This window comes from Zootoca vivipara, chromosome 9, assembly GCF_965207765.1.
Source record: "Zootoca vivipara chromosome 9, rZooViv2.hap1.1, whole genome shotgun sequence".
In the NCBI taxonomy this organism is placed as follows: Eukaryota; Metazoa; Chordata; class Lepidosauria; order Squamata; family Lacertidae; genus Zootoca; species Zootoca vivipara.
The window spans coordinates 32,138,124-32,164,959 of NC_142592.1; the positions used below are offsets into that span (position 1 = coordinate 32,138,124).

Here is a 26,836-nt window from a genome sequence, read left to right on the forward strand (position 1 = left end):
GTCATGTACAGAAAATCGTAATTTTCACACATTTTCCCTGATGTGGTCACATTTTTGTGTTGTCCCACCCACTTCTCCGAGAAGAAGCTGTTTTGCACAAGTAGGAAATCAGCCACCACAGAAAAAGTTTGACACTTGAGATAAATGTGTGGATTCACATCGAAAAATCATGACTCAATGCGATTGTTTCAAAATTAGGGATTTTACGGGGGGGAAATGAAATATTGACCACACTACTTTGATTTTTTTTCAGCTGCAAAGCAGCTTTCTGAAAAGGACAGGTTAGAACTCATTTCATGTCTGAAATATGAAAATTGCACCACTTTTGGTCAAGTTTCCCATTTTAGACTATAAAATAATTTAAAAGATAATTAAAATAGTAATAATCTTACAGAAGGGTGGAAAAGGGTGAGGCAATGGCATATCTGTCATTGCAAACAGACATTTGCAGGGTACCTATGGTGCTCCTAGGAAAAAAAGGAAAAGGAAAAGTGGACATATTAAGTTTAACTCTTCCTCCCCTCCTTTTCATTATGGATGAGCCAATCTCATGTCAGAGTTAGAGAGGTCTGGTGTCTAATCCCCCAGTATCTACTCATTAAAAACTAAACCCCGTTGACTCTGATATCAGTGGAAAAATCAAGATAGTTTAATTGGTATCAGATTTTTACAAAAACAAAAAAAGGCCCAGAAATAAATTGCAACACAGGAATGGGAAAACCGGCAGAAAAACAGGCCTGCCTCTTAAACTCAGTTGCGCTGTGTTCCTAGTCACATATAGCAAGGGTGGCTAACCTGTGTCTTTCCTCATGTTGCTGACCTAACCATTGGCCATGCAGGCTGGGGCTGGAGGGTCACAGGTTAGTCACCTCTGACATATTGAAAGACATCTTCTTGGCATTCATAAAAATGTATCTTTCTCCGCAATTTAATCCCTAAACTAACTGAAAGACCCTACGGCCATAGATACAAGCAGAGCATCTTATCCAGATCGTATATCCAGAGAAGTGGTGACATAATAAAAATTGTCTTGCCAAGGAGGTTTGATTTAGCTATCCAATTGTCTCACCACAGATTAGTTGTTTTTTCATGTGGCTGCATGCACACCCAGAGGAATGGTTGGCTCACCTCCATTCATCACTTTGTATCTGCAGCATCACAGTGGTTCAGTTTGTGCATAACACTAAATTGTGGCTAAGCAAAAATGTGCAAGCATGCTAGAAACTGGGGCCACTACGCTCCACCCCCGGTTCTGCTGCCACTGCACTACCCAAGGCCAAGCCATGGTTTGGCTTAGCATTACATCTGAACCCAAGCTCATGGTCTGTTCCAAAACAAACTACAAGTTTCCACCATGGCTTGTTCTGGGCTTACCATTAACATCTGTAAGTCTTTCATTTTGAATATTGGCTGAATTGCAAGCTGAACAATTTGAGGTGGGCTAGATATGGCACAAGACCCACTCAGTGCACAGCGGCAAGAACCAGTCTGGTTTTGTGATTGGTTAAATTATTTCTATTTCGCCCTTAATCCAGCAGTTTAACCTGAAGTCTCACTAGACAGAACATGGTTTGGAAGATGCCAGGAACAGAGCCCAGACACATTCCACCAGCAGCATTAGAGGCTGGGGCTCTTCTTCCTGGCAGCATCCCCTGGAGCAGGGATCGGGAACCTGTGTCACCCTCCTGGCATTGTCAGGCTCAGCCAGTGCAGCCAATGGTGACGAGAGTTGTCCTACAACACCCAGAGCATGCTTAAACTTTCCCAATTCCTCTTCAAGAAGCCCAAGCACTACCAGCAGCAGGTCCCAGGCTACTTTCATTTTATCATAGGGATTGAAAACTTGTGGACTCCAACTTCCACCAGCCCCTACTGTTAGCACAGCCAACTGTCAAGGTTGATGGGAGATGTGCTCCAGCAACATCCAGAGGACCACAAGATCCCCATCCTTGCTTTGCGCCCTTGAGCTGGTCCTAAGACATTTAGGCCTTAGGAGCGACATGTTGTTGCCCAGATGGGCGGTGTACAAATTATTATTATGTTGTTGTTGTTGTTGTTGTTGTTGTTGTTGTTGTTGTTGTTGTTGTTGTTGTTGTTGTGTTTGTTTTAAAAAACCACAACCCCACCAAGTTATTACCTGACCTATTTGCAAGTATAATCATTAGAGCCTAGCCAGAGTTCTATACTTAGCCCAAGGCTGGGAAGGGAAGAGGGGATTTTCGTTTGAAGCCTTTGGCCTGAAACCAACCTGCTGCATTTCACTCACGCCCATGCCAGCAAGCGATTCCCATGTGTCCAACTTTGTCACTCTGGCTGTGCTGGACGGGTCTCGGGTTCAGAAAGCTGGGAGCGCGCTTTGCGGAGAAGGGGATCTCTCCCCAAGGCCTCTTCCTCGACTAGGCGAGGATGGTCTCTGGCTGTCCCTCTGTCCGGCCAGCAGCAGCACCCAGAAGGAGCGTCGTGTTGGCCGGGCTCGCCGAGGGTGATGCGCAGCGACAGCTAAACCGGGGATAGGGTTTCAGCGGCGACTCTATATATAAAGCAGCCGGGGGCCCTGATGTCAGCGCGCTAATTAAATTCCGCCGGGCCGGGCGGCTTCTCTGCGGGGGCTTCTCGGTCGGGAGCCCCTCCGAGAGAGGCGCGCAGAGGCGGCGGGAGAGCCATGATGATGGACCTTTTCGAGCCCGGCTCCTATTTCTTCTACTTGGACGCCGGCGACCATGGAGGCCTGCAAGCCCTGGACATGGCCGACGAGGGATCGCCGCTGTACCCGGGCAGCGAGGGCCCCTTGTCGCCCAGCTCGTGCCCCGACCAGCTGGCCCCGGAGGCCGGAGGGGGCGGCGGAGGCGACAGCAGCAGCGGCAGCAGCAGCATCGGGGGTGATGAGGAGCAGCACGTGCTGGCGCCGCCGGGCCTGCAGGCGCCCCACTGCCCGGGCCAGTGCCTCATGTGGGCTTGCAAAACTTGCAAGCGGAAGTCGGCGCCCACCGACCGGCGCAAGGCGGCCACGCTGCGCGAGAGGAGGCGCCTGAAGAAGATCAACGAGGCCTTCGAGGCGCTCAAGAGGCGCACGGTGGCCAACCCCAACCAGCGCCTGCCCAAGGTGGAGATCCTGCGCAGCGCCATCAGCTACATCGAGAGGCTCCAGGACCTCCTGCACCGCCTCGACCAGCAGGACAAGACCCACCAGCAGCTCCTGCTGCCCACCAATGGGGGCGCCGTCGGAGACGCCTTCCCCGGCAGCGCCAAGCAGGGCCATGTAAGCGCCACTGCCGCGCGCAAAAGGCGCGGTCGCCTCCCTTAGCCCCGCTCCGAGTTGGCGAGGGGGGCGCAGCCGGGCCAGCGGCGGATCTGCTGCTGCTGTTGCTGCCGCCGATCGGCACTCCCCTTTCGTGCCAGCCCCCTCCCCTTGCCCCATTCCCGCCCCCAACTCTCTCTCTCTCTCTCCTTCCTTCCTTCCTCAGGTGCCCCCGCCCGACTTCTTGAGCCCTTGCAGCGCCAACTGGCCCAGCGGCTCGGAGCATTCCAGGGCGCTGCCCATCGGCACCAAGGAAGGTAAAGCTCCACACTGACAAGGGGTGGGGTGTTTCATCTGGCTGGGAGACTCGGGATTGTTGTGCCCCCTACTACGCCCTCTCTTCCCCCACCCGCAGCCCAAATGCTTTCACCAGGATTCGCCTGGTTTGGCTACTCACATTTGCGCGCGCGCGCACACACACACGAAGTCCCACATTTCTGGCGCCGACGGGTCCCCTGGAGCAGCCCTGCTTGTCAAGGGACTCTTTCCCCGAGAGATGGAGGCTGGTTTGGAATGGAAAGGGAGGGGGCGGCTCACAGACGCCTTTGAAAGTTTCTCCCCTAGTAAATCAGGCACAGCGCGATCCTAAGCACTGAACTGAGCAGGACCTCCTCTCTACAGCGCGGGTACTTAAGTTTGCAAGCGCAGTCTCTGCTCTAAGGAGAAGCGCACAGAAGGAATCCCGACGTTTCCTTTCAGCACCAGCTGCGAGTTGCACCTGTTCCGCTCTTTTATCATTCCAAACCTGGGTAATCTTCCCAATGCGTTTGCTTTTTGGAGGGCTCGCGTTGAATGGCTCAGGAGAGTGAATTGCCTCGGGAGTTGCCTGCATGATCGCACTACACCGCACCCCCACTTTGTCCTGAGCTCACTGACTTGGAAGCGGACCCGATCCTTTCAGCGGCACATTTCGCAATAGGGAGGGACCTCCTCTGCCTGTGATCCTAAAAACACGTCCTCTGAGAGGCGCAAATTCCCCTCAACTAGAAAACGTTGTACTAGTTTACTTTGGATGTTTTGGGCTTGTGAGTAAAATCCTTGCTGGAAATGAATAGGATTCACGTTTCCAAATAACTCCCTGGGGGGTAACCCTGTCAGTCTGCTGCATCTGTCTAAGTAGGTGGTCGATCTCTCCGTCATTTGGAATAGATCTGCAAGGGATTCCGGCTGCCAATTCTTTTAACGATGAGACCCCAACTCCTTGAATTCTGCGGAGGAAACGAATATATATAGGTGGTAACCAGAAGTGTCAGCCCCGTGCTGACAATAAATGGCCGAATTCAGAATCTCCGCCACCACGATTTTATTCTAAACTGCTTGCCTTTTGCACCTGACTTTGGGTTGGTAGATCTTGGGATTGCACCTTTTTGCAACAAAACAGATCTGACGCGCCCGTCCGCCCCTTCCATGATCAGTGTGTGGGTCCTTGAGGGGCTCCTACCGTGGGATTCTGTGGTGCTTTAAGGTTCAAAAACACAAGTGGCTCGTGAGGAGGACGGGGCCCCGATCCCATGTGCGCTAAACTGCCTTTTCCCCTTCCAAACCCAGGGAATCCCCTTGGCGACTCGTCCGCGTCGAGCAGCCTCCGTTGCCTCTCCTCTATCGTGGATAGCATCTCGTCGGAAGACCGCAAAGTACCCAGCGGGGAGGAAGTCGTGGAGAAGTAGCCGGCCTGGTAGTATTTTTGGAAACATGCAGCAGCCCCGCAAGGGATGGTTTCTCTCCCTCCCTCTCCGCCCCCCCCCCTCCACTTCGCCCTTTGGACTAAATCACAATTAATTTAATCTTCTGGAAATCCTAGATGGGGTGGAGGGCGGCGTTGTGGAAAAGAACACACAGCTGAACAAATAAAAAACGCATCTTCTTAAAAGGAAGTTTTGCCCTCCGACAAAAGTGCGCCGGCCCGCTTTCATTTCCACCCCACCCCCCTTCCCGCAAAACCAATTTTCAGAGGTATTTTTATTTTACCGAACGTTGCCTCGACCACCCCAACCCTCTCCTTTTATAATTAATATATTGCCTTGTGGTTTACTGAGGGTCTTTTCTTTGGGTAACACAGTTCATTCCTGTTTGAAGGAAGTTCCTGGTTGCCTTGTATTCTCTCTCTCTTTTTTAAAGTTCCTGAGATTTAGGGTTTTTGTTTGCGTGGGTTTTGTTTTTGTTTTTTGTATATAATGTTAGTACTTTTCTTTATCTATTGTTCCCTTTTTTTAAAAGACAAAAAAATTATTATCTATTTAAAATGTGGAAAGTGATCCTGTATATAAGAAAAGCTAGATAAAGTTTCCAAGGTTGTAAAATAAATTTCTTTGTGTAAAAAAAGAAGCTATGCTTGAATATTTTTAGCCTTTTGGCATTTGTGTGATTCAACTGATGACTCTAAGCTGGTGGGGAGAGATAAATGATATAGGTTCCTCTCTTTCTCTAACCTCGACCCCAAAAAAGGAACAATCGGGGCCGCTTTTTCAGAAACGTACTACCAACCGATTATTGAAACGGATGGCATTTCCTCGTGCGTGGGATTATTTTAAGTTCGAGCTCTGGCCATTTGCTCTACTGAAATAATACGAGTGCCTCCTCTGAAGTCATAAAATGAATGGGACAACAGCAGAGTAAATGGCTTAGGAACAGAAAGAGCGAGAGAGAGCACTTTCATTATTTATAGCTTGCCTTCTTCGCTTGTCGCTTTTACCCAACAACCTCCCACGCTGTATTTCTTCTCCCCAAACTGTTATTAGATTTAAAATCCATCAAGTCGCTAGGCCTCATGCATTCAAAGAACATCTACTGCCGCGAATCCACGCTTTTCTTGTTCTTTTGCCGACTTTCCGGAGATCACTCCTCCGGATGTGCCTTTTGCATCCGATCTCGCATATTGCCAGGATCTATTCCCTCCCCCCCCCCCCATTTGCGGGTTGTGCCCCTGGCTTGCACTCCAGCCTTGTTTGAAGCAGAATGGATGGGCGTGAGATCCAGAGGCTCCGACAGGAGGCTGTCCAGTCCCTTGAGATGTGGAGAAGGGGCGTCTCACATGATGAAGGGGTTAAGTGGCTGAGAGGACGGGGCCAAGCGCTCACCTCTGGAGGAAAACAATCCGCTTCTGAGGCTGGCAAGGAGAGCCTCTTCCTCCCAGGGAGAACAGCCCTTAGTTGTAACCAGAGTTGTTTATCATCCCAGGAAGGGGCGACCACCAAGAATCCACAACCCTCCCCCCACGTCTCTCTTCCCTGCCCTCCTCCAGTCCTGCTTCCCCGCCAGCCTCACCACGCAAAGCGAGAGGCAACATTTCCAATTCTCTGCCAGGCGCTTTGTGGGTTCTGCGTATTTTGTGATTTGGTGCTACTAATTTAATTATGCTCTGGGACTCTCGTGATATTTATGATTGCAAATTGTTTTTAATATTGTGGTTTAATGCTGCAACTCGCCCTGGGACCTTAAGGTAAAGGGCGGGGTAATTAGTATTAGTATTAGAGTATTTAATCTCAAGGGTGGCAGATCTCTCAGCCTCTCATTCAGAGACTGCTGATCTGGAGATTTTCCCCCTGCCTTCCTATCTTAAGGGGCTGTGGCTGTCCAAACATCATTCTTTGCATCTTCCTAAAGTCTCGATCCTGCGTTCACTTACTTGGGAGTAAGGCACATGGAAATCCGTGCGACTTTCTTCTGAGTAAACATGGACTCTCTGTGCGTGTGTGATTCATAGGCAAAATTGCGTCTGCCAGATTTTTTATCGCGCTCCATCCTCAATAGAGAATAGCTCAGGCCCGAGCTGTTAGTATGATAGAATAATCATGATTTTCAAAGCAATCTTGCATCGTGTCGCCTTCTAGAAGGGCAGTTCTGGGCCCGCTTACGCGGCCTAACACCCTAGGACTTACTTCCGAGTAAAGAGGGATAGATTCACGCTGTCGATTCAATTCTACGTGTTATATAATTTCGCCTGACCTCAAAATTTTGTCCTATTCTTTTTGTAAGCATCATTTCCCCCTCTCTCTTAAATGACTGGTCAGGTCTTTAGAAGTTAGACCTTCTCTATAGTCCATTATGCCATAGAGAAGGTCTCTAACTTTTCAGTAGGATTTATTCCCGAGTAAATGCGCAGAGGACTCTAATCTGGCATCTGAGTTACAAAACGAGAATTTTACTCCGATATTTTGACGGTCGCCTACCAATCCAAACTCTGGAAGACGATTGTGTTCAGAGAATAGTTCTTTTTACACACTCAGCCACTCCAAAACTGTAATGTTATCTGCACAAATTTCATATGTATATTGCGACTGTCATAAATGCAGGTTCACGTCACACTCTTCTTAGCGACTTTACATCAAAGTCCCACTGAGTCCAAAAGCGATCTACTGTACTGCATTGTATAGAGAAAACCCTGGTTTATTATCCTTAGAGCAATTGAATTTAGCAAATCTCTGTGTATGAAGAGTAGCCCTTCGCGAACCTAGATGCTGAACGACGCTTCTCTTTTATTACCAGCAGAGTCTTTGTGTCTTAAGGCCTAGAAACTTAAACGCTGCCCTTGTTTTCAAGTTGAAATGGCCTGCAGGGTAGAGTTCCACTGCCTTGAGAGACCAAACTGTCCCTGGCGCGACTTTGCCGCTCTCGAAGGCGGGAAAGCTTTTAGGAGCCCCAAACCATCCGAAGGAAACAGCAGCCAGGAACGAAAACTATCCCCCCACCCACCCACCCAATGTCTGTGCGTCCCCGCCTAGTCCCAGATCTTCCTTGTGATGTTTTAGCCGTACCGAACGGTGTTGGGTTCCCCTTCCGTCCTTGTCTTCTCCCTGCAAAGCGCAGTAACGTGAGAAATTGTTTGGAGTAAGCGGGACTTCCAAGAAGGTTTATCATTAAAGAAAGAAAATAGTCCCCGGGCCTGACCGCCCCCGCCCCCCAGCCCAACGCGACCTCGGTGGCTGCAGCCAAAGAGACCCCGGGTGTGTTTGCAATTACACTGTTTGGATTTGATATTAAGAATGATAATCTTTACCCAACTCTAAAGCCAAAGCAAACGCGGCCATTGGAAGCACAACTCTGGAGAAAGATAAGCAGGTTTTGTGTCTGGATCTAGTGAGAGGTCTCTCCACCCCCCCTTATTTGCTCCCCTAAGCCCACCCACCAGGTAGAAGGTGGCCTGCAAAGGGAGCAGCTGGAGAACGAAGGAAAGAGATTTATTCGGCTTGGGGCTGATTGAAACAAGGTCAGCTTGGACTTCCTACATCCTACAACAGTCTCCCATTCAGGCACTGTCCTGTCCCAGGCTTGCCAAGTTTCAGTAAGCTGATGACCTCATGCACCCTCTTTCACCATACGTAACCCAGGCTTCCTCAACCTCGGCCCTCCAGATGTTTTTGGCATACAACTCCCATGATCCCTGGCTGACAGGACCAGTGGTCAGGGATGATGGGAATTGTAGTCTCAAAGCATCTGGAGGGCCGAGGTTGAGGAAGCCTGCCATAACCAATATGGAGCTTCAGAGAGCTCAAAGCGCTTCACGGTAGTCTTCATGACAACCCTGTAAGGTAGGGCACATTGTGAAATAGAACCCATGTATAAAACAAAACAGAACGGGGAGGGGGCGGAAACTTGTATACATTACAAAAAATGGTTATTGTTGTTAACCAGACCTTAACCTAGTACTGTATGGTATTTATAAAAATGGAAATTGGAGTTCCGCATGCATGCAGGTTTGCTTGTTTTCAGTGTCCATGTGATGGCGTTGTCATCAAAATGCAGAGCCAGCCCACCCATGAGGCCAGGTGTGGGGGGGGCACATGAGGTGCCAAAATATATTGGCCTGACTCTGTCAAATTGCCAGTCCATACTGCACCCCACAATAATAATCCAATTTACCCTTTGTAGGTGATATTTGATACATTTTTTTAAAAAAATGTTGTCATTGACCCCTTTGCTATATATCAATGACCTGTTTGGAGTATTGCACGCACACACCCCGCCCCAAAGCACCCTTTGTCATGTCAACAAGATTGTCACGGCCCTTTGCTGAAAAAATAAATCCACTTCATCTGCTTGCTGAACACTTCTGGTTCTAGTAACAGAATCATGAGCATGGAGCCAATCCGATGCTCTTTTTCACAGTGCATAGACTCATACAAAATAACTAGAATGCATCGTGAATCTGAACAGCGTTCCATCTCCTCTACCCTCAACTGCAGGCAGTTTCGGGAGAACTCTAGTGGCTTCAAACCCAGCAGTGTGTCATCTGAACCCGGACCCCAGTTGGTCATTTATCCTTCCAGTGAGAACCAACAAGCTTCCCCACCTCACCCCGCCGCCCGACCCTCAGCTAGGATCCATGCTCGAATTCCTCGATTGCTTGGTTTAATGAGCATCTGTTGAATTCATTTCTAGCTGTTGAAACTGCTGCCTTGTTTAGATGGGGCTGGCTGGCTGTGGAAGGAGCTGAAGTCACCGGATTGTTTCAGAATGCCATGTTGTGAACCGCCCGCCTTGAGATCCACAGATGAACTGCGGTATACAAATTTAAAACATACATACATACATAGCTGCCTGGAGAGAAAGGCACCCAGCGCCTCTGGAACAAGGAACCCGGGCAGCACCAGAGAGCCTCTTGCCCCTGGCCTGATGCTCCTGTTGCCTCCAGCAGGCCGCTATTGATCTCGGCCAGGCCAGGCCAATGGCTTCTGCAGCTGGGCCGGAGCCCTCAAGCCTCTGGGGCAGGTACGGCTGTGTTGACATAGGTGCGCTCTTGGGCGCAGCCGGGTAGGGGTTAGGGCTGGAGGGGGAGGGAATCTGCCAGCGGCGTCGGAGTCTTTGGGGACCCCTTGAAGGTGCCAGCCCCCCACCCCGCATATGTTGAATGGTGAAAGACTGAGCTTTCTAAGGAGGAAATCATTTCCTTGAGGACCAACATCCCGAGCTGGAGTTTTTTCCTTGTCGCGCGTTCCCAACTCAGCCATCTCCATCTGAGCGGGTCTTTGTATAAAATCTCTCTCTCTCTCTTTTACCTGAATGTTGCCCGTGGTTGTATTTTTCCAAGCCTTCTCTTCCAAATCAATCGCGGCTGTCATGCATTCCTAAGAAGTTTCTCTATCCCCAGAACACTTTGGCTGAAGGCGCATGGCTGCAGAGCCGCCTGCATTCCTGACAAAGGAGGAAGTGACGGCAACATTTGCTACCCGCCTTTCACCATGAGATCCCAGGACGAGTTACAACAATGTAAAAATAAAATAAAATCCCGTATTAAACTCAGTTAAAACGATTGCCATGTTATCAATCTTAAGACTGCCTATCATTCTTCTGTCACTTATTTACATGGTGCGAATCTTTGCTTTAGGCTATACATCAAACAACCTTGTGTTTGATAAATGCAAAGATTAGCAAACTCCCCCCCCCCACTGTAGCAAAAAAGTAAGTACGGGTACTGTACTGTATTGGAATTTCCACGGGATGTGGAATAGATCCTGTGTAGCAGAAACATTAGGGACCCAGGTGGCGCTGTGGTTAAACCACTGAGCCTAGGGCTTGCTGATCAGAAGGTCGGCGGTTCGAATCCCTGTGACGGGGTGAGCTCCCGTTGCTTGGTCCCAGCTTCTGCCAACCTAGCAGTTCGAAAGCACGTCAAAATGCAAGTAGATAAATAGGAACCGCTACAGCGGGAAGGTAAACGGCGTTTCCATGTGCTGCTCTGGTTTGCCAGAAGTGGCTTTGTCATGCTGGCCACATGACCTGGAAGCTATACGCCGGCTCCCTCGGCCAATAATGCGAGATGAGCGCGCAACCCCAGAGTCGGTCACGACTGGACCTAATGGTCAGGGGTCCCTTTACCTTTACCTTTTAGCAGAAACATACGCAGAAGTATGGGAGCAGGCCAGACTCCTTGTCCTTCGGTAGTTTTGGCAACTTTTTCTGACTGGCAACGAGAGCTTAGTTCGCCCTTGACTTCCCATTGATTTGAATACTGGCTGGACCTGGAATACTGGACCTGGAATTGAAAGCAGGTTCAATCTCTAGCCAGCCTCTCGTGAGCCCTGCGTAAAAATCTTCACAGCTCTGTAGAGGCCTCTGAAAATGTCGGAGAGGGAAAGGGTCAACTTCTTGCCGGCTCTCTGAGCCTCTCTCCCCTCCACGTGCAGCCTTTCACTCACTCAGTCGGTTCCCGGTTCCCACAAGTGCCTCCTTGGGGGGTGGGGAGGCTCCTTTGCTTCCCCACTCCCTGCTTCTCTGGTTCCTCTCTCCGGCTGGACGTTTGCAAATTTGTTTGGAGATCGACTTACAAAAAGGGAGCCGGCTCCTCCGAGAGATACCAAATGCCCATTTGCTGGAGTGACGACACACAGAGACCAGCGCTCCTTTTAGCAGGAGAAAGCAGCCGAGGACTTTCCCAAAAGCTCTGGACAAAGGAGACGAGAGCTGATGTGCTGTAAACGCAAATATCCCTTCAATAATAATCACAACGAAGGCTGGAGGAATCGCTTCTTACTCAAGAGAAAGAAAGAAGCATTTGGCTGCGTACACACCATAAATTTAAAGCACATAGCTTCCAGGAAAGAATCCTGCGGAACCTGTAGTTTGTTAAGTGTGTTTTAAGCTTTGTGAGGGGTAAACTACAGTTTCTATGGTTTGGGGGGCGGTCTGTGTGCTTCAAACGCGCTTTGCTCATCAGGTGCAGACACTGGCTCGATTTTGTTTCTCTGTGAGGGTGCATCTAAACTCCAAATAAACTCTGAAAAAGACTCGATTTCTCTCCTCCCGGGGAAAATACCGAGTTCCCCTTATAAAATCTGAAGAAACCTTTTATTGCCATATATTTCGACAGCATTCCTGTAAAGGCACTTTCCCCTCTGCACTTTCAGACGTTCAGAAACTCCCTGATAGAAGCATGATTGGCTGTCAAGTGATGATTTGGGGCTTCAGGGCTGTTGACTTGAAAATGTGCACATTCGCCATAAGCGAGCTTTTTAAACAGCACATTGGCGGTGAATATGCAAAAGCTACTAAGCGCTTTCTGAGCAACGCCTGGCGAATGTGCACAATATAACTGGCTGGCGTCTCTGCACATTCTCTATTCAGCCCACAATAATCAGCTCTCTGTGAGCTGATGGTGTACCCTTCATCCAGGCTAGTTCTCGCCTTCTTAACGATTTCTTTTCGACTGCACCAGCCATGCTTCCCATCCCTTTGCGCATCTGCTCAAATATTTTATGCCCCCTGAGGTCACGAAGCAACAAGGCGAGCGACGCGCAGCGCTTCTGGTCCTCCTGATAGCAATCAAACTGTATTATTAGCCCCGCTGAGAGGCCCTCTCAGCCACCGAGCTGATTTGCAGAGAAAGCGCCCTGGAAAAGGCGGCTGGCGCTTGCAACAAGTTTATTTGTGTTCTTCGGAAGAAAAATCGGTAAACGGGTTAATTTTCGCCCCTGGGGAATCCGCGAGCTCAAAACCTCCATCGGAGCCAGTCCTCGAGTTACAGCTCACCAGATACCTCTTTCTTTGCTTGGTGGGCGATTCCTCCCTGAAACCAGAGGAACGGATCCGCCGGTTGTTTTATCCAGAAGTTCATTTTCTACCAGCGTGTCCCCCTTCGCAAACTGCTTAGAGCAGCCTTCGCCAACCTGGTGCTCGCGACAACTCCCCACCAGCCCTAGCCAACGCTATGGTGGCTGGGAAGTTATTAGGGGAGAGATGACTCAAAACATTGACCTGTATTTCAAGTGGGGAATATATTCAAAGCGTGTGTGAGAGACAGACACGCCTGTTCCTTATAATAGGCAGAAATCGCCTTCGCTAAAATGAAAGCTTTATATCATGTACTGTATTAGCATATTTAAAACATATATATTATATATCAAGGAAAGGTGAATTTATATAGATAGATAGATGATAGATAGATATTTTGAAGGCACCTCTGTTACCTTTCGCTTTTATTTATTGTAAAGTGGTCCATCATCAATTATTATTGATGATCGATCCACCCCAGTGAAGATGGACGAGATCTCCAATTCTCAGTAAAATTTCCAGATGGGGGGGGGGCGTGGGTTAAGTGTAGACATAGCCCTAATCACTGCTCTCCTTTGAGAAGCGAAGAAGGGACTCAGCAATTCATCTGTTAATTCTTCATACAAGACAGTTTACTTTGGGTCTGTATTAATAGCTGCCAAGTTATCCCTTTTTTAAGGGATTTTCCCTTATGCTGAATAGGCTTCCTCGCGAGAAAAAGGAAAACTTGGCAGCTATGGTCTGTATTTGTGTACGCCCCTTCGAATACCTTTTGACTTACTTATTACTACTTCTCTTTCGATGCGTTTCAACACTGAAAAATAAAGTGTTTTTTATTTTTAAAAAGTAACAAATACGTTACAAAATGAACCCAAGACCCGTACAAAATCAGGATTAGTCCACTGAAGTCAATGGTTTAACTTCCTTTTCGAATTCGTTCGCCTACACTACGTAATTGATTGGAAACATTTTCAACAGCTGGAGGGCCGCATTCCTTTCAAGGCAATGTTCCGGGGGCCACATTCCAGTGGCGGGCGGGTCCAGAAGCAAATGTGGGCGGAGCAACGAATTTTGCCTTCCTAGACTGACTTCTTCCCCCACCCTTCTCGCATCCAGGCCAGCAAGAAGCCTTGCCAGAAGGCAAGAACTTTCTCTGCATCTGGACTCAGGAACACGGATAGAAACTGCCCTCTCCCTTCCTATGCGCACGTTTAATACCGATCTCTTTACATAGGAAAAGTAGCGCTGAAAAAGTGCAGGATGCGAACTGGGGAAAGCAAGCAGTTAGGAAAGAAGCCGAAGGAAACCAGCTGTTTGCCTAGGAAGCCTCCCCTTTCACATCTGGGCCATTGAAAAGTTTGTTGGGGCCTTGGCGAAGGCCTTTTCCTACCTAGCCCACCTTGAGGCTCCCCGTCCCTCCCCCTGCCCTGCTGCACTTCTTAATTGCTGGGACCTCGGGGAGGCTGTTCCCACCGCCTCGTGTCAAGCTACTCGGGGTCTGTGAGACTCGAAACTTTACACTGAGAGAAGGCGGGGCGGGCGGTGGCAGCTGGAACGCATCTGTAACGGTGCAGAGGCAGGATTGGAACCGCCTCCCTCCGGCGCAGCCTCTGGCAAAATGAAACTGCAGCAAGGGGGGGGGGGAAATAAGAGAGCGAGGAGGAAAGGCGGCAGGGCAAGAGATGCTTGGGCTAAAGCAGTGGCTCCCGGTGACTCTGCAGAAGCAGGGGCTTGGGCGGGAAAAAAACAAGTCAAGATTTTAACACCCCATGCGCCCCACTCCACAAATCCTTATCTCTCCCTGCTGTAATAATAATAATAATAATAATAATAATAATAATAATAATAATACTCTGTCCATTTGGGCGGCTCCCAATAGAATATTAAAAACAGGATAAAAGATCAAACATTAAAAACTTCCCTAAACAGGGCTGCTTTCAGATGTCTTCTAAAAGTCACATAGTTGTTTATTTCCTTAACATTTGATGGGAGGGCGTTCCTCAGGACTGTTAAAGTCAAGGGGCTTGAAATGTTGACTCTTTGCTTGCCCAATGATCTTAAGAATGTGTCAACCTTTGAGGGGGTGGGGTGGAAGGAGACTTATGTGAAATTTTTTCTCCTCCTGCCCATCAGAAAATTCCCAATTGCTGGTAGAACATTAGGTATCATTCTCGAAGCCCAACGCATTGGAAAGCCAGGAGTCCTGAAAGTTTTGATCAGTCATTAGAAAGGAGTGTGTGTGTGTGTTCTGGTATTATTACTATTACTGTCCATAGGTAGCTCATGAGACTCTTAATCTCAGGGTTGTGGATTCGAGCACCACGTTGGGCGAAAGATTCTTGCATTGCAGGGGGTTGGACTAGATGACCCTCGGGGTCACTTCCAACTCTACAATTCGATGATTCTAAGATAGAGAAAAGGGAGAAAAGCAATGACAAACCTAGACAGCATCTTAAAAAGCAGAGACATCACCTTGCCTACAAAGGTCCGTATAGTTAAAGCTATGGTTTTCCCAGTAGTGATGAATGGAAGTGAGAGCTGGACCATAAAGAAGGCTGATCGCCGAAGAATTGATGCTTTTGAATTATGGTGCTGGAGGAGACTCTTGAGAGTCCCATGGACTGCAAGAAGATCAAACCTATCCATTCTTAAGGAAATCAGCCCTGAGTGCTCCCTGGAAGGACAGATCGTGAAGCTGAGGCTCCAATACTTTGGCCACCTCATGAGAAGAGAAGAATCCTTGGAAAAGACCCTGATGTTGGGAAAGATTGAGGGCACTAGGAGATGGGGACGACAGAGGACAAGATGGTTGGATAGTGTTCTCGAAGCTACGAACATGAGTTTGACCAAACTGCGGGAGGCAGTGCAAGACAGGAGTGCCTGGCGTGCTATGGTCCATGGGGTCACGAAGAGTCGGACACGACTAAACGACTAAACAACAACAAGATAAAGACTCTAGGGTTGCGATCGTCCCTCTGAAACCGGGGCGGACACACATGGTAGGCCTAATTTTTAACTCATAGGCACAGCAGGAAAAGCTTTGCCTAAAGGCTTTTGAGCTGGTTCTTTCAATTGTCCTTCGTGCTCCGTTTGGTATCTCTGCTTCCATGGAGAAGCGCGGCTACTTGAAATCTTCGACGATTGTCCAACTTTGTTCTCTTCTTAAGAACAAAGGTCAGCTCGTTCTAAAGCTCCATTCTTAGCCACGTCTACTCAGAAGAAAGTCCTAAACTCCCAGGAAAGTGGAGTTAGGAATGCACCCTTCCTTGGAGAGAGGACTTGCCCTGTGGGATTTCCTTCTAAACAGACGGCATAGGATGGAACCATCGGCTTCCTGAAGGCGGGAACTGACTTGACACTTAACTGAGCCGTAGCTTTTTTGAAAGGCGGCATCTCTCTCTCCCCACCCGCTCCTGGTTGCTCCTGCTTGCCTCTCTTCCTTCTGCTCTGATCTCCAAAGTGTTACTAATTGCGCCTCCTGAATCCACGCCTTTAAAAAGCAGCAGCCAAAAGGAGCTGGGAAAGAGACTGTTGTCCCCTTGGGAGAGAGGAGGGGGAAGCTCTACACAGACGTCCCCCCGTCCAATCCCATCCCCTAAGTAGGGGTCATGGCGATGATGCTCTGAGCAAGTAGGCAGCCCCTGGGTGGGCAGCCTAGACTGTCCTGCGGGTATAAAGAGCCCTGGCCTGGCCTGCCCGGCTCCCAGATCCCGGGTGCCTGGCGCGCCGCCCCCAGCTCCAAGGATGGACGAGTTGATGGACGGCTGCCAGTTCTCTCCATCCTCAGCCGTCTTCTTCTACGACAGCTCTTCCTGCATCCCTTCCCCCGAGACGGAACTGGTGGAAGAGGACTTCGCGCAGCGGATGGCAGCCTCCTCCTTGTCGTCCTCGTCGTCGTCTTCTTCCTTCGGAGCGCACCCGGCAGATCTGCCCGGGGGATCCGACGGCGAGGAGCACGTCCGGGCGCCCACGGGCCACCACCAAGCCGGCCACTGCCTGCTGTGGGCTTGCAAAGCCTGCAAGAAGAAGTCGAGCACGGTGGACCGGAGGAAGGCGGCCACCCTGCGGGAGAGGCGGAGACTGAAGAAAGTCAACCAAGCCTTCGAGGCTCTCAAGAGGTGCACCACGGCCAACCCTAGCCAGCGGCTGCCCAAGGTGGAGATCCTGAGGAACGCCATCCGCTACATCGAGAGCCTCCAGGAGCTGCTGAGGGAGCAAGTTCACCACTACTACCGCTTGCCCGGCGGACAGAGTTGCTCCGAACCCAACAGCCCCACCTCCAGCTGCTCCGACGGCTTGGTAAGGACTTCGGAGGGACCCCACTCGAGGCTGGTGGACCGGGCCAGGGAGGGAAAGGGGACCTCTTCGCACTCTCCCAGAGGAAGAGGCTGCGTGGGGGCCAGTCGGGGGTCGTGGCGGGTGTGAAGCGCGCGGGGAGCTTCGGAGTGCCGCGAGGGGAAAGGTAGGCGCTTCTTTAAGCCGCCTGGAAATAAAAAGCGCTTCAAGGTTACGTATTGCGCCCGGTCTTCCTGCAGAGCAGAAGGGCATAGCGATATTGGAAGAATCTTCCTCCGACGATCATTTTATGTCTAGGTTTGTCCTGATATGGTTTCCACTCCTGCTTTCCGAGGCTTAACGCCTCAGTCGAGGCGGCTTGCCTAAGCGCGATCACAATAAAAACAGATTGCGCACCCATATTAAAAAAAAAGACAGATTAGATAAACAAACACAAATCAGCCTTTGGGAAGGTAAAGGCTAACAGAGGGGAAACGGCAAGAGTGGAGAATCTTTTGAACCTCAGTGAGCAAGGTACACGCGCTCACTAAGCTGATGCGAGGATGGAACATCTTGCTAGTTGCGCGTGCGCGCACACCCAGAGCAAGGAAGGCATTGTGATAAACTCCTAGTCGTCTTTAGAGAATTTCCAATGTGCTTTGGAAATGCTTTCCTCATCCACAACAATCCTGCGAGGTAGGTCATTATCCATCTCACCTGGCAGAGGGAAAACAAAGTACAGTACTGAGTTCAATACTCCCAAGTAAGCTGGTAAAGTATTGCAGTGCAAATTCTCCTCGCTGAGCACGCGCTTGAACCCAGTCCTCCCATTTTGATAGACCTCTCTGCTGGTGGAGATGATCAAATACAATAATACGGGAGCCGTTCGCGTGTCCCTGTGCGCCCGCGCGCCTGCAGATGCTGAGAAATGTGAGCGTATGATCTATTTTAATGCTGAAACGAATTGACTTGCGTCAGAACAAAATGGATTTTTGGTGATTTCATAAACAGTTGCGTTATTGGCTAAATTGCTTGCTTCTGAGGAAGAGCCTTGCGTTGTTCAGAAGCTAGCAACTTTTATCAAGTCGTCTAAGGTATATCCTTCCGATTAATGTGACAGAATGCAAAAGACTTTAATAACTGGCAAGTTGCAGTTTTAGGCCAAATAATTTGGGAGGATAAGCCGAATTGTGCTAGTAGGCACGTCAGTTTTACTCCTCGCATGGAGATGGGACCACACGGTTGCGTGAGAAAGTCGCGCGTTTTGTCGTCGTGGCCGGGTCAGCAAAGTAATAAAGGCAAAACTTGCGCTCACTTTGCGCTACGATCTTACGCACGATTCTTTGTAACGCGCGTGGCCAGGAAATTGCAAGCGAGGCAATGCGCTTCCGGCTGTGACCCGGGGCGTGTTTTCTTGGAAGCAAGCGAACGTTGAACTCAGCGTGTTCCCTATTATGGAAGTAAACATGTTTATGATTTGTGGTGTTAGTCCTAGATCACTCTTAATGAAAGCAATTAGCCAGACGCTCAGATCTTGAAAAGCCGTTTGAAATCGACAGGCAAGTGAAAAGTCCTTAAATTCTAATTAATCCAGTTTTCTGGGCGTGCTGAAGGAGACGTCGCCTGCGGTCCTATTAAGCACGTTTCTTTAGGAGGAAGATCATCGGAAATCGGCGTGTAAATTTCCTTGGATTTAGTCCTAGGTATTGAACTAACTTACTTCTGATCAAGTATTGCGCTGTCAGAGTTTTCCACTGTACAGTATGTTTATTTGATCAAAAGATTTAACCATAGACAACAAGGTTATGGTGGAAACAACAGCTCCCTCCGAGATGATGCTTGTTTTCTCCTAGTTTTTCTTCCCTGCTGATGGAGAAAACATTGTGTTATGGGGCTGTTGTTGTTGTTGCAACCACATTCTTTTCACCAGGCATTTGGCTCCGGATGTGCCAAGCTTTGATGCGCTTGGGAAAGTGTCCTGTCCTGGCTGGCTGCGGCTTTCTCTTGCTGCAATCCATTCTCCATGGTCAGTGCAGCTCACACAGATTGGAGATGCCCCAGGTTGCTTGGCTTTCGTTCCCCTTCTTCCTACGAGCAGAGCGTTGAGGAAATATTGGAAGCCAAAAGGAACTCCTAAAACTGAGCCTGAGCTGCCTGGCTGCTTTCTCAATGGTTTCTTTCCCCCTCCAGCAAGCAGAAAAGTACACTTCGTTCAGTCTAGGGCCTGGCTTCCATCCGATATAACTAAATTCATAAGAAATGCTTACCTTTACTACTACCAGCTGTGGCAATTCAGGGTGCTGCTGCTAGATTGTGGGGAAGGGCTTAAATCGCAAATGGGCCACTCAGATCCTATTTTTCTGTGTACCTTATTTGTCTGGCACCATCTGTCTGGAACATCAGCTTACACACATTCCTGTCCTCTTCCCCTCTCCCAGTCATGGATTTTCGTTGCTACTCCATTGCTTCCCATCGATGGAGTGTATTGAGAGATAGTACTGTATATTCCCTCCTCTCAACCATCCCTCCTCTCCAGTGCCATTTTCTGTTCTGGGCATGTGCACAGGTATTTCTGTACCGCTGTGTGTGTGTCTGTCTCTCTGTGTGTGCATACATCTTCTTGAAAAATAAACAAACCAGGAAATGTGCAAAAGCATCAATTATTTTGTTTCACAATCAGCAAATGGAAGCTTGCACTAAACAAAATAAATTTCCGTTACATTTTTTAATTCTTAAATCAAGGTCTTGGGCAAGAGCTGATATTTACTGGATTAAGGCTTGCACAGGATATATAGAGGTGTTGCCCAAGACCTCGGCAATGATGTGTTTTAAAAAGTGCACAACGCATTAACATAGAATAGAATCATAGGATTATAGAGTTGGTAGGGACCCCAGGGGTCATCTAGTCCAAACCCCTGCAATGCACTTACGGTATTAGTCTGCAAGGTGTTCCCACCCAGCAGAGTCCCTGAGAAACCAGTTCCTTCTAACTGGGCTGTTGAAATCTGGCCATGTCTTGCATTGTTTGGGCACCCAGAACAAAATGGCAAGTTGTGCTAGAGTAAGCAGCAAATAGAAGTAGCAGAGGGAGTGATAGAGGCCACCCATGAAAAGGTCACCACCACACATGTGACACCCCCCCTGCAAATGATGCTAATGAGCTTCCGCTCTAGCAGCGAGTGCAGATGTTTAACAGGGTTTTTTTAAAAAAAACTTTTTGGATGTTCAGCTGTCAAATTAAATCTGGATTAAATATAAAACAACCCCCTCCCCCCAAAATATGGGACACTGCAAAAAACAAAACTTGTGTGTGGACGCACAGCAAAAAAACTCCTGTCTGGAAGCAATCTCAGTAGCTGATCTGCCCATGTGATTACTGTACTACTGTTTGTAGTAATATTGTAACAAAGCGTCTTATCATGCATTGGTTTGTGGTTTTGCTGTTCTGCATGTTTTATTGAGAGGCATCCTCCTTTGGTTCATTAGTAAACTTTTGTAGGCTGGAGCCCATCAGATCCACGAAGTGTAATCTGAATAGGCAAGGATATATATATATACTGTATTTACATACGTAGTTCGCTGGGAGGTGGGGGAGCAGGGATGGAGAGAAGTGGGGTTGGATAGAAATGAAGTGCATTTCAGAAATGAAATGGTGATTACAGAGTAGCTGCGGAGAACAAACGCTCATGCAGCCAATTCTTTGTTGCACCACATAGATTTTAAGCTGCCACTCCATCGCTTTTCTGCAGCAGCAGCAGCAATACTATATGATTCTATAATAATACTATAGTATCACATAGTTGGAAAGGTCTTCCAACCAACTTCCTCTTGAAAGGTAGGCAAGATCAAGACTTCAAAGTGAAGCACAGCTCACCAGGGCCCCTTCTTTTAACGTCAGGTCTCAGACCTTGAACATGTGGCATGGTATAGAGAATCTCTGAGTACATAAACATTCCACTGAGTAACCATACACCAGGGGGTGTTGGGAGCAGGGCTTTCAAGGCAGGTGGCTCCATAAACCCCACAGGCCCAAATCTCTTGTTTTGGAAGCTAAGCATGAGGAGCTTCCATGGGCAGCTTCCTACAAACACAGGACCCAGAATCTTTTGGACTACGGAAGAAGGAAGCTGCAAAGGACAGCAGCAAAGCAAATAGGCAGGACCAATTTCAAACAAGGCACCTGGTTTGAGGCAACACAAAACTAAGCACCCACACATCTGCAGTCACAGGGCCATTGCTAGCCACCCTAACCTAGGAGAAAATCCCTTCCAACCCCAAACATGGCTGTCAGTCAGACTATGAGTAAAGTCCATCCATAAAGTTTCTTTGTGAAAGAAAACCTTTATTGATAATATAATAATAATTTATTATTTATACCCCGCCCATCTGGCCGGGTTCCCCCAGCCACTCTGGGCGTCTTCCAACAAAATATTAAAATACAGAAATCCATCAAACATTAAAAGCTTCCCTAAACAGGGCTGCCTTGAGATGCCTTCTAAAGGTCTGGTAATTGTTGTTCTCTTTGACCTCTGGTGGGAGGGCATTCCACAGGGCGGGCGCTACTACCGAGAAGGCCCTCTGCCTGGTTCCCTGTAACTTGGCTTCTCGTAGCGAGGGAACCACCAGAAGGCCCTCGGCGTTGGACCTCAGTGTCCGGGCAGAACGATGGGGGGTGGAGACGCTCCTTCAGGTATACTGGACCGAGGCCGTTTAGGGCTTTAAAGGTCAGCACCAACACTTTGAATTGTGCTCGGAAACATACTGGGAGCCAATGTAGGTCTTTCAGGACCAGTGTTATGTGGTCTCAGCGGCCGCACCCAGTCACCCGTCTAGCTGCCGTATTCTGGGTTAGTTGTAGTTTCTGGGTCACCTTCAAAGGTAGCCCCACATAGAGTGCATTGCAGTAGTCCAAGCGAGAGATAACTAGACCATGCACCACTCTAGCGAGACAGTCCGCGGGCAGGTAGGGTCTCAGCCTGCGTACCAGATGGAGCTGATAGACAGCTGCCCTGGACACAGAATTGACCTGCGCCTCCACGGACAGCTGTGAGTCCAAAATGACTCCCAGGCTGCGTACCTGGTCCTTCAGGGGCACAGTTACCCCATTCAGGACCAGGGAGTCCCCCACACCTGCCTGCCTCCTGTCCCCCACAAACAGTGCTTCTGTTTTGTCAGGATTCAATCTCAATCTGTTAGCCGCCATCCAACCTCCAACCGCCTCCAGACACTCATACAGGACCTTCACTGCCTTCACTAGTTCTGATTTAAAAGAGAGGTAGAGCTGGGTGTCATCTGCATACTGATGAACACCCAGCCCAAACCCCCTGATGATCTCTCCCAGCGGCTGCATGTAGATGTTAAAAAGCATGGGGGAGAGGACAGAACCCTGAGGCACCCCACAAGTGAGAGCCCAGGGGTCTGAACACTCATCCCCCACCACCACTTTCTGAACACGGCCCAGGAGGATTGAGGGGGTTCACTTATGGGAATGGTTGTAGCTTAGCAGGAGAGTGCATGCTTTTGCATGAAAATGGCCTCAAGTTCAATCCCTGGCAACTCACAATGCTGAGCTAGGTAGACCAAAGCAGCTTCCCATGCTGAACATAAGAAGAGCCTGCTGGATCAGGCCAGTGACCCATCTAGTCCAACATCCTATTCTCACAGTGGCCAACCAGATACCCTTGGGAAGCCCCCAGGCATATCCTGAGCACAACAGCATTCTACCTACCTGCAGTTTCCAGCAACTGGTATTCACTGCCTTTGTCAGTGGAGTTGGAACATAATCTCCATATTGCCATAGCTTCCTGTCTTATTTTGGGGTGCTCCTTCTTGGGTGCCCAACACCAGCGCAGCAGAAGTAGTAGCCGTTGCAGGAATTGCTATGAAACTCATTTCTTCTCTCCTCTTTCAGGCTGAACGCAACATCCCAATGTGGTCTAGAAGAAACATCGCTCATGACAATGTCTATTGCTCTGATCTCCAAAATGGTAAGGCTCAGAGTCCTTTTCCCACTCCAAGGAAGTGCTGATAATATCAAGAGCAGAGAGGTGCTTTCTCTGTGGAAGATCAGCAAAGGGCCAACAGGCTTTGAAGAGGGCACTTTTAGTTGCATTTCATTTATATTCTCTACCAACTGCTCAAGCTGGGATAAAAAATATATACAAAGCAATAAACCATAGTGATCAGGAGCTGGCAGAAGGTAGATTGAGATCTGCTGGTAGATTTCTGGGTGCTTTTCGGTAGATCAGCAGGGGTGTTTGGTTCTCAGTTGTTTAATGATGACAACAGCAAAGGAGGCTTTTGCCCCATGTGAAGATTATGTTGAACAAAGGAACTCAACCTTCCTACAGACTATACCAGGCATCCCCAAACTCTGCCCTCCAGATGTTTTGGGACTACAACTCCCATCATCCCTGACCACTGGCCCTACTAGCTAGGGATGATGGGAGTTGTAGTCCCAAAACATCTGGAGGGCCGAGTTTGGGGATGCCTGGACTATACTTTTAAAGCCCATCTAAAGCCCATTATTCCTCAAATAATTTTGGCCGATGCAGTTTACACCTCACAGAATTACAATTCCCAGCATCCTTTAATAAACTACAGTTCCCAGAATTCTTTGAGGGGGGAAACCCAGTGTGAATGTGCATTATTTATGTTTGCAGCCTCAGGTGTAGATTTGTAGAGGCAAATCAACTCTTTTTAAAAAAATTTTTTATATATAAAAAACTTTATTTGGTTATTGCAAATCGTTACACAAAATCTACAATCCTTACCAATTTATTTTATTGAATTCCCCCCCATCCCCCCACCCCTTCCCCTTCTTAACCTTCACTAAACTGTCTTGCCAATTTTCCTTCATATCTATGTCTACACCTCTTAATTTCTTTTTCGACAGCATACCATTTATTTTGCTGATCTTCCACAACTTTTTGTACATTCTTTCTATCCTATTTTCCTATTTCTTTCCTTTTATGTCCTATTCCTCTCTCTTCTCTTTTTCCTCTCTCTCTGCCATGTTGTTATCTGAGCGTTTAGCAGTCCTGTAATAGATTTGGTTTTTCCGCCTGGCACTTAATATAGTCCATGAATGATTTCCAATTTTTCACACTATCTTCTTTCTTTATTCCCTTTACTTCTTCATATTTCCTAGCCAAATTGCAATAATTCATTACTTTAATTTGCCATTCCTCCTTGGTTGGTACCTTTTGAGACTTCCAATCTTTTGCAATTAGTAGCCTTGCTGCTGCTGTGGCATAACTTATCAAACATCTATCCTGTGGCCTGATATCTTCCCCTAACATGCTTAATAGGAAGATCTCCGGTTTTTTCTTAAATGAGTATTTCACTATTTTTTTTAATTCCCTGTAAACTTCCTCCCAGAACACCCTGATGTGTTTGCATCCCCACCACATGTCTCATTTTGACATCTCCAACATTGGTTGCTGACACCCGGATACATCTTGAGGCAAATCAACTCAAAGCAGGATGTAATTGGCTCTTTCTCTGAACCACCATGTTGCCTCTGACTCCACCCCAACACCAATCTCTATTTTGGATCTAGCTCTGATTAGTGGATCTCAGTGTGTGTTTTTTTACCCAGTGCTTTTTTTTCTAGAAAAAGAGATACTCACCATGAAGTTGTTACAGTAAGTGCCACACTTTTTAACAACAACAAAAAGAGGTGCCGGTACCACCTGGGGGAAAAGCACTGGCTTTACCTAAAAAGAGAGAGAGATCCCACAGGCCTTAAGTCTGCCCATCTAATGCCAAGTCTAATGTTATTACTTTCCATTGAATATCCTTTGTTTCTTCCCCCGCCCCAGTCTATCCGTCTGAAGTGAGCACAGCCCTCTCCAGCCTGGATTGTTTGTCCAGCATAGTGGATAGAATCTCTTCCTCGGACCAGGCGGGTCTCTCTCTGCAGGACTCCACTTTGCTGCAGGATTCTCCCGGTGCCAGCCCTGAGTCACAGCCAGGCACTCCGGAGACCCCTCATCCCAAGCTCATCTATCATGTACTATGAGCTGGCTGAGATTTGAAACCAGCTCCGGCCACGTTCGGACATTGCTGAGAACTCCCAACAGCAACGAGAAGGAGGCTCTCCATTGAAATCCGAGGCCCTTGGAATTCCACCGGACCAAAAATATGTATATAGAGGAGACGTCACTTTAAAATGTGTACATTTGTGAATATATCTGCCCCGTCTCCCTTTCTACAAGGGGAATGACCTTATATTTAACCAAGACATCTATATTTTAATATTATATAATTCTATGTTGGGTTTTTAAACTGTGCCACGTTAAAACCCTAGTTATTGTCAAGAATGGACATGCAGGCAGAGCTGGCTCAGGCAGAAAAACACTTCATGTTTTGAGATGCCCAAAATGACAGAGAGAATTTAAGTTATATTTTCATATGTGTATTTTTCCCAACTGAGGAGAAAAACAACACCGACATGCTGTTTGTTTGTTTTTATAAGAGATGAGCTGAAAATTCTTAGAAGACATTTTTCTGAGACAGGTTCTGTGGTTTTCTTTTTCTTATGGGATGAGAGAAAGATGGCTGCCTTGCAGAATTTTATTTGAATATGTTCTACCATTTTTGTGTGGGGCAACCATCATTTCCCCCACTTCTATGACCTGGAGCAACTTCAGGTCTGTGTGGAGGATGCAGAACGGCAGCCAGGCTTTCAACAAAGTGCCGGCTGCTTTCATTTGCAGCAGGGGGAGAGGGTGGAGAGAAACTTTAGAGAAAAGGAATGAAGAAAAAGAGATACCATTCTGCTAATGGTCAGCTCCATTCCTAAGAAAATTTTGGATAATTTCTCCTCCCTCACAGAAATTTTGCTGAAATAGCACTCCCATTTTTCTGCCCACAAATAAAGTGGAGAATTTTGAGAGGCAATTTTCACACACCTCTGCTTTTTATAGCAATTAAACAGCCTTAACCAGGTAGGGTGAGGCAGTTTGCCTCAGAAAGGAGCAAATTGTCATTATATTTTGGCCACTAGGGGAGCCATTGGAGACTCATGTTCCTGCCTCTAGGGTTTTGCACTGCCTCTGTCTTTACTGCCATAGTGGTATCATTTTACACAGAAGCCTTTAGAAATCAAATAGCACCCCCCAAAAAGTGTTTGATGCTCCATATTACTAATTCCATTCAAGAGGCCCCTCCAACGGAGAGGAGCACTTAAATGTTTTGGTGGGCTTTCTCCAAACTAAACTGATGGTTGAAAAACTGGAATGCAAATCCAATTCTGGTTTTATTTTTTTATAGCCATGCTTTCAATGCTAATAAAAAAGCCTTGCAGATTTTCTTTGGGGTTAGGGAAGAAATCTGTGTTTCAGTTCATTGTATGTAAAAGAGAGTCTTGGTACAGTTTTGGATTATGGAGAAGCTCTTCAATATGTACTTAAAGAAAAACAAAGCAGGAAGGCTCAAGTGTAACATTTAAAAGCACTTTTGATCTCCATGGAACTCAATCATGCAGTTTTATGAAAGGAAAGAGTTCTGCAAAGGGCAAAGCACATTCAGGTTTATGGTGATTAGCAATTCTTCAGAGACCAGCTGAGCTAGCTAGTACTAAAAGTGAGATAGTTCATAGTGTGCAAAATATCACAATGGAAAACTTCTCAATTTATATGTAATGTAACCCTGTTATTTTCCCCCTGCCTTGGACATCGAGGTGGGCAGGGGAGAATATGGTGATGCTAGCATAGAAGTTCCAATCCGATCCTTTTCAATGCTTCTACTGCCTCTATAAACTGTAAATTTTGT

General features: G+C 47.9%; 2 protein-coding genes across 7 annotated transcripts; both read left to right on the plus strand.

Moving 5' to 3' along the window:
* The first annotated feature begins 634 nt into the window (after positions 1–634).
* MYF6 (myogenic factor 6) lies at positions 635–24,901 on the plus strand. Of its 6 annotated transcripts, none has more exons than XR_004693316.3 (5): positions 635–3,259; positions 3,465–3,555; positions 4,847–4,973; positions 22,971–23,046; positions 24,883–24,901. XR_004693316.3 is itself a non-coding variant. In XM_035126925.3 (4 exons), exons 1-3 carry the CDS (start codon positions 2,663–2,665, stop codon positions 4,963–4,965), a joined length of 807 nt encoding a protein of 268 aa, XP_034982816.1. In that variant the 5' UTR covers positions 635–2,662; the 3' UTR covers positions 4,966–4,973; positions 10,386–10,540. The 6 variants fall into 6 exon arrangements, 2 of the variants coding, with proteins under 2 accessions (XP_034982816.1, XP_034982815.1); XR_004693308.3 differs by lacking the exons at positions 22,971–23,046; positions 24,883–24,901 and adding exons at positions 9,481–10,006; positions 10,386–10,560; XR_004693314.3 differs by lacking the exons at positions 22,971–23,046; positions 24,883–24,901 and adding exons at positions 9,677–10,006; positions 10,386–10,540.
* Positions 16,411–26,836, plus strand: MYF5 (myogenic factor 5). Its single transcript, XM_035126921.3, has 3 exons — positions 16,411–17,083; positions 22,971–23,046; positions 24,883–26,836. The coding sequence occupies exons 1-3, from the start codon at positions 16,529–16,531 to the stop codon at positions 25,080–25,082; spliced, it is 831 nt and encodes a 276-aa protein (XP_034982812.1). The 5' UTR covers positions 16,411–16,528; the 3' UTR covers positions 25,083–26,836.

Excerpts from the sequence above, each read along its gene's own strand:
- MYF6 (XM_035126925.3), top strand. The coding sequence starts at position 2,663 with ATGATGATGGACCTTTTCGAGCCCGGCTCCTATTTCTTCTACTTGGAC. Across the intron at positions 3,260-3,464 it reads GCAGCGCCAAGCAGGGCCAT|GTGCCCCCGCCCGACTTCTT; the intron begins GTAAGCGCCACT and ends TTCCTTCCTCAG. Across the intron at positions 3,556-4,846 it reads GCCCATCGGCACCAAGGAAG|GGAATCCCCTTGGCGACTCG; the intron begins GTAAAGCTCCAC and ends TTCCAAACCCAG.
- MYF5 (XM_035126921.3), top strand. The coding sequence starts at position 16,529 with ATGGACGAGTTGATGGACGGCTGCCAGTTCTCTCCATCCTCAGCCGTC. Across the intron at positions 17,084-22,970 it reads CCAGCTGCTCCGACGGCTTG|GCTGAACGCAACATCCCAAT; the intron begins GTAAGGACTTCG and ends CTCCTCTTTCAG. Across the intron at positions 23,047-24,882 it reads TTGCTCTGATCTCCAAAATG|TCTATCCGTCTGAAGTGAGC; the intron begins GTAAGGCTCAGA and ends CCCCCGCCCCAG.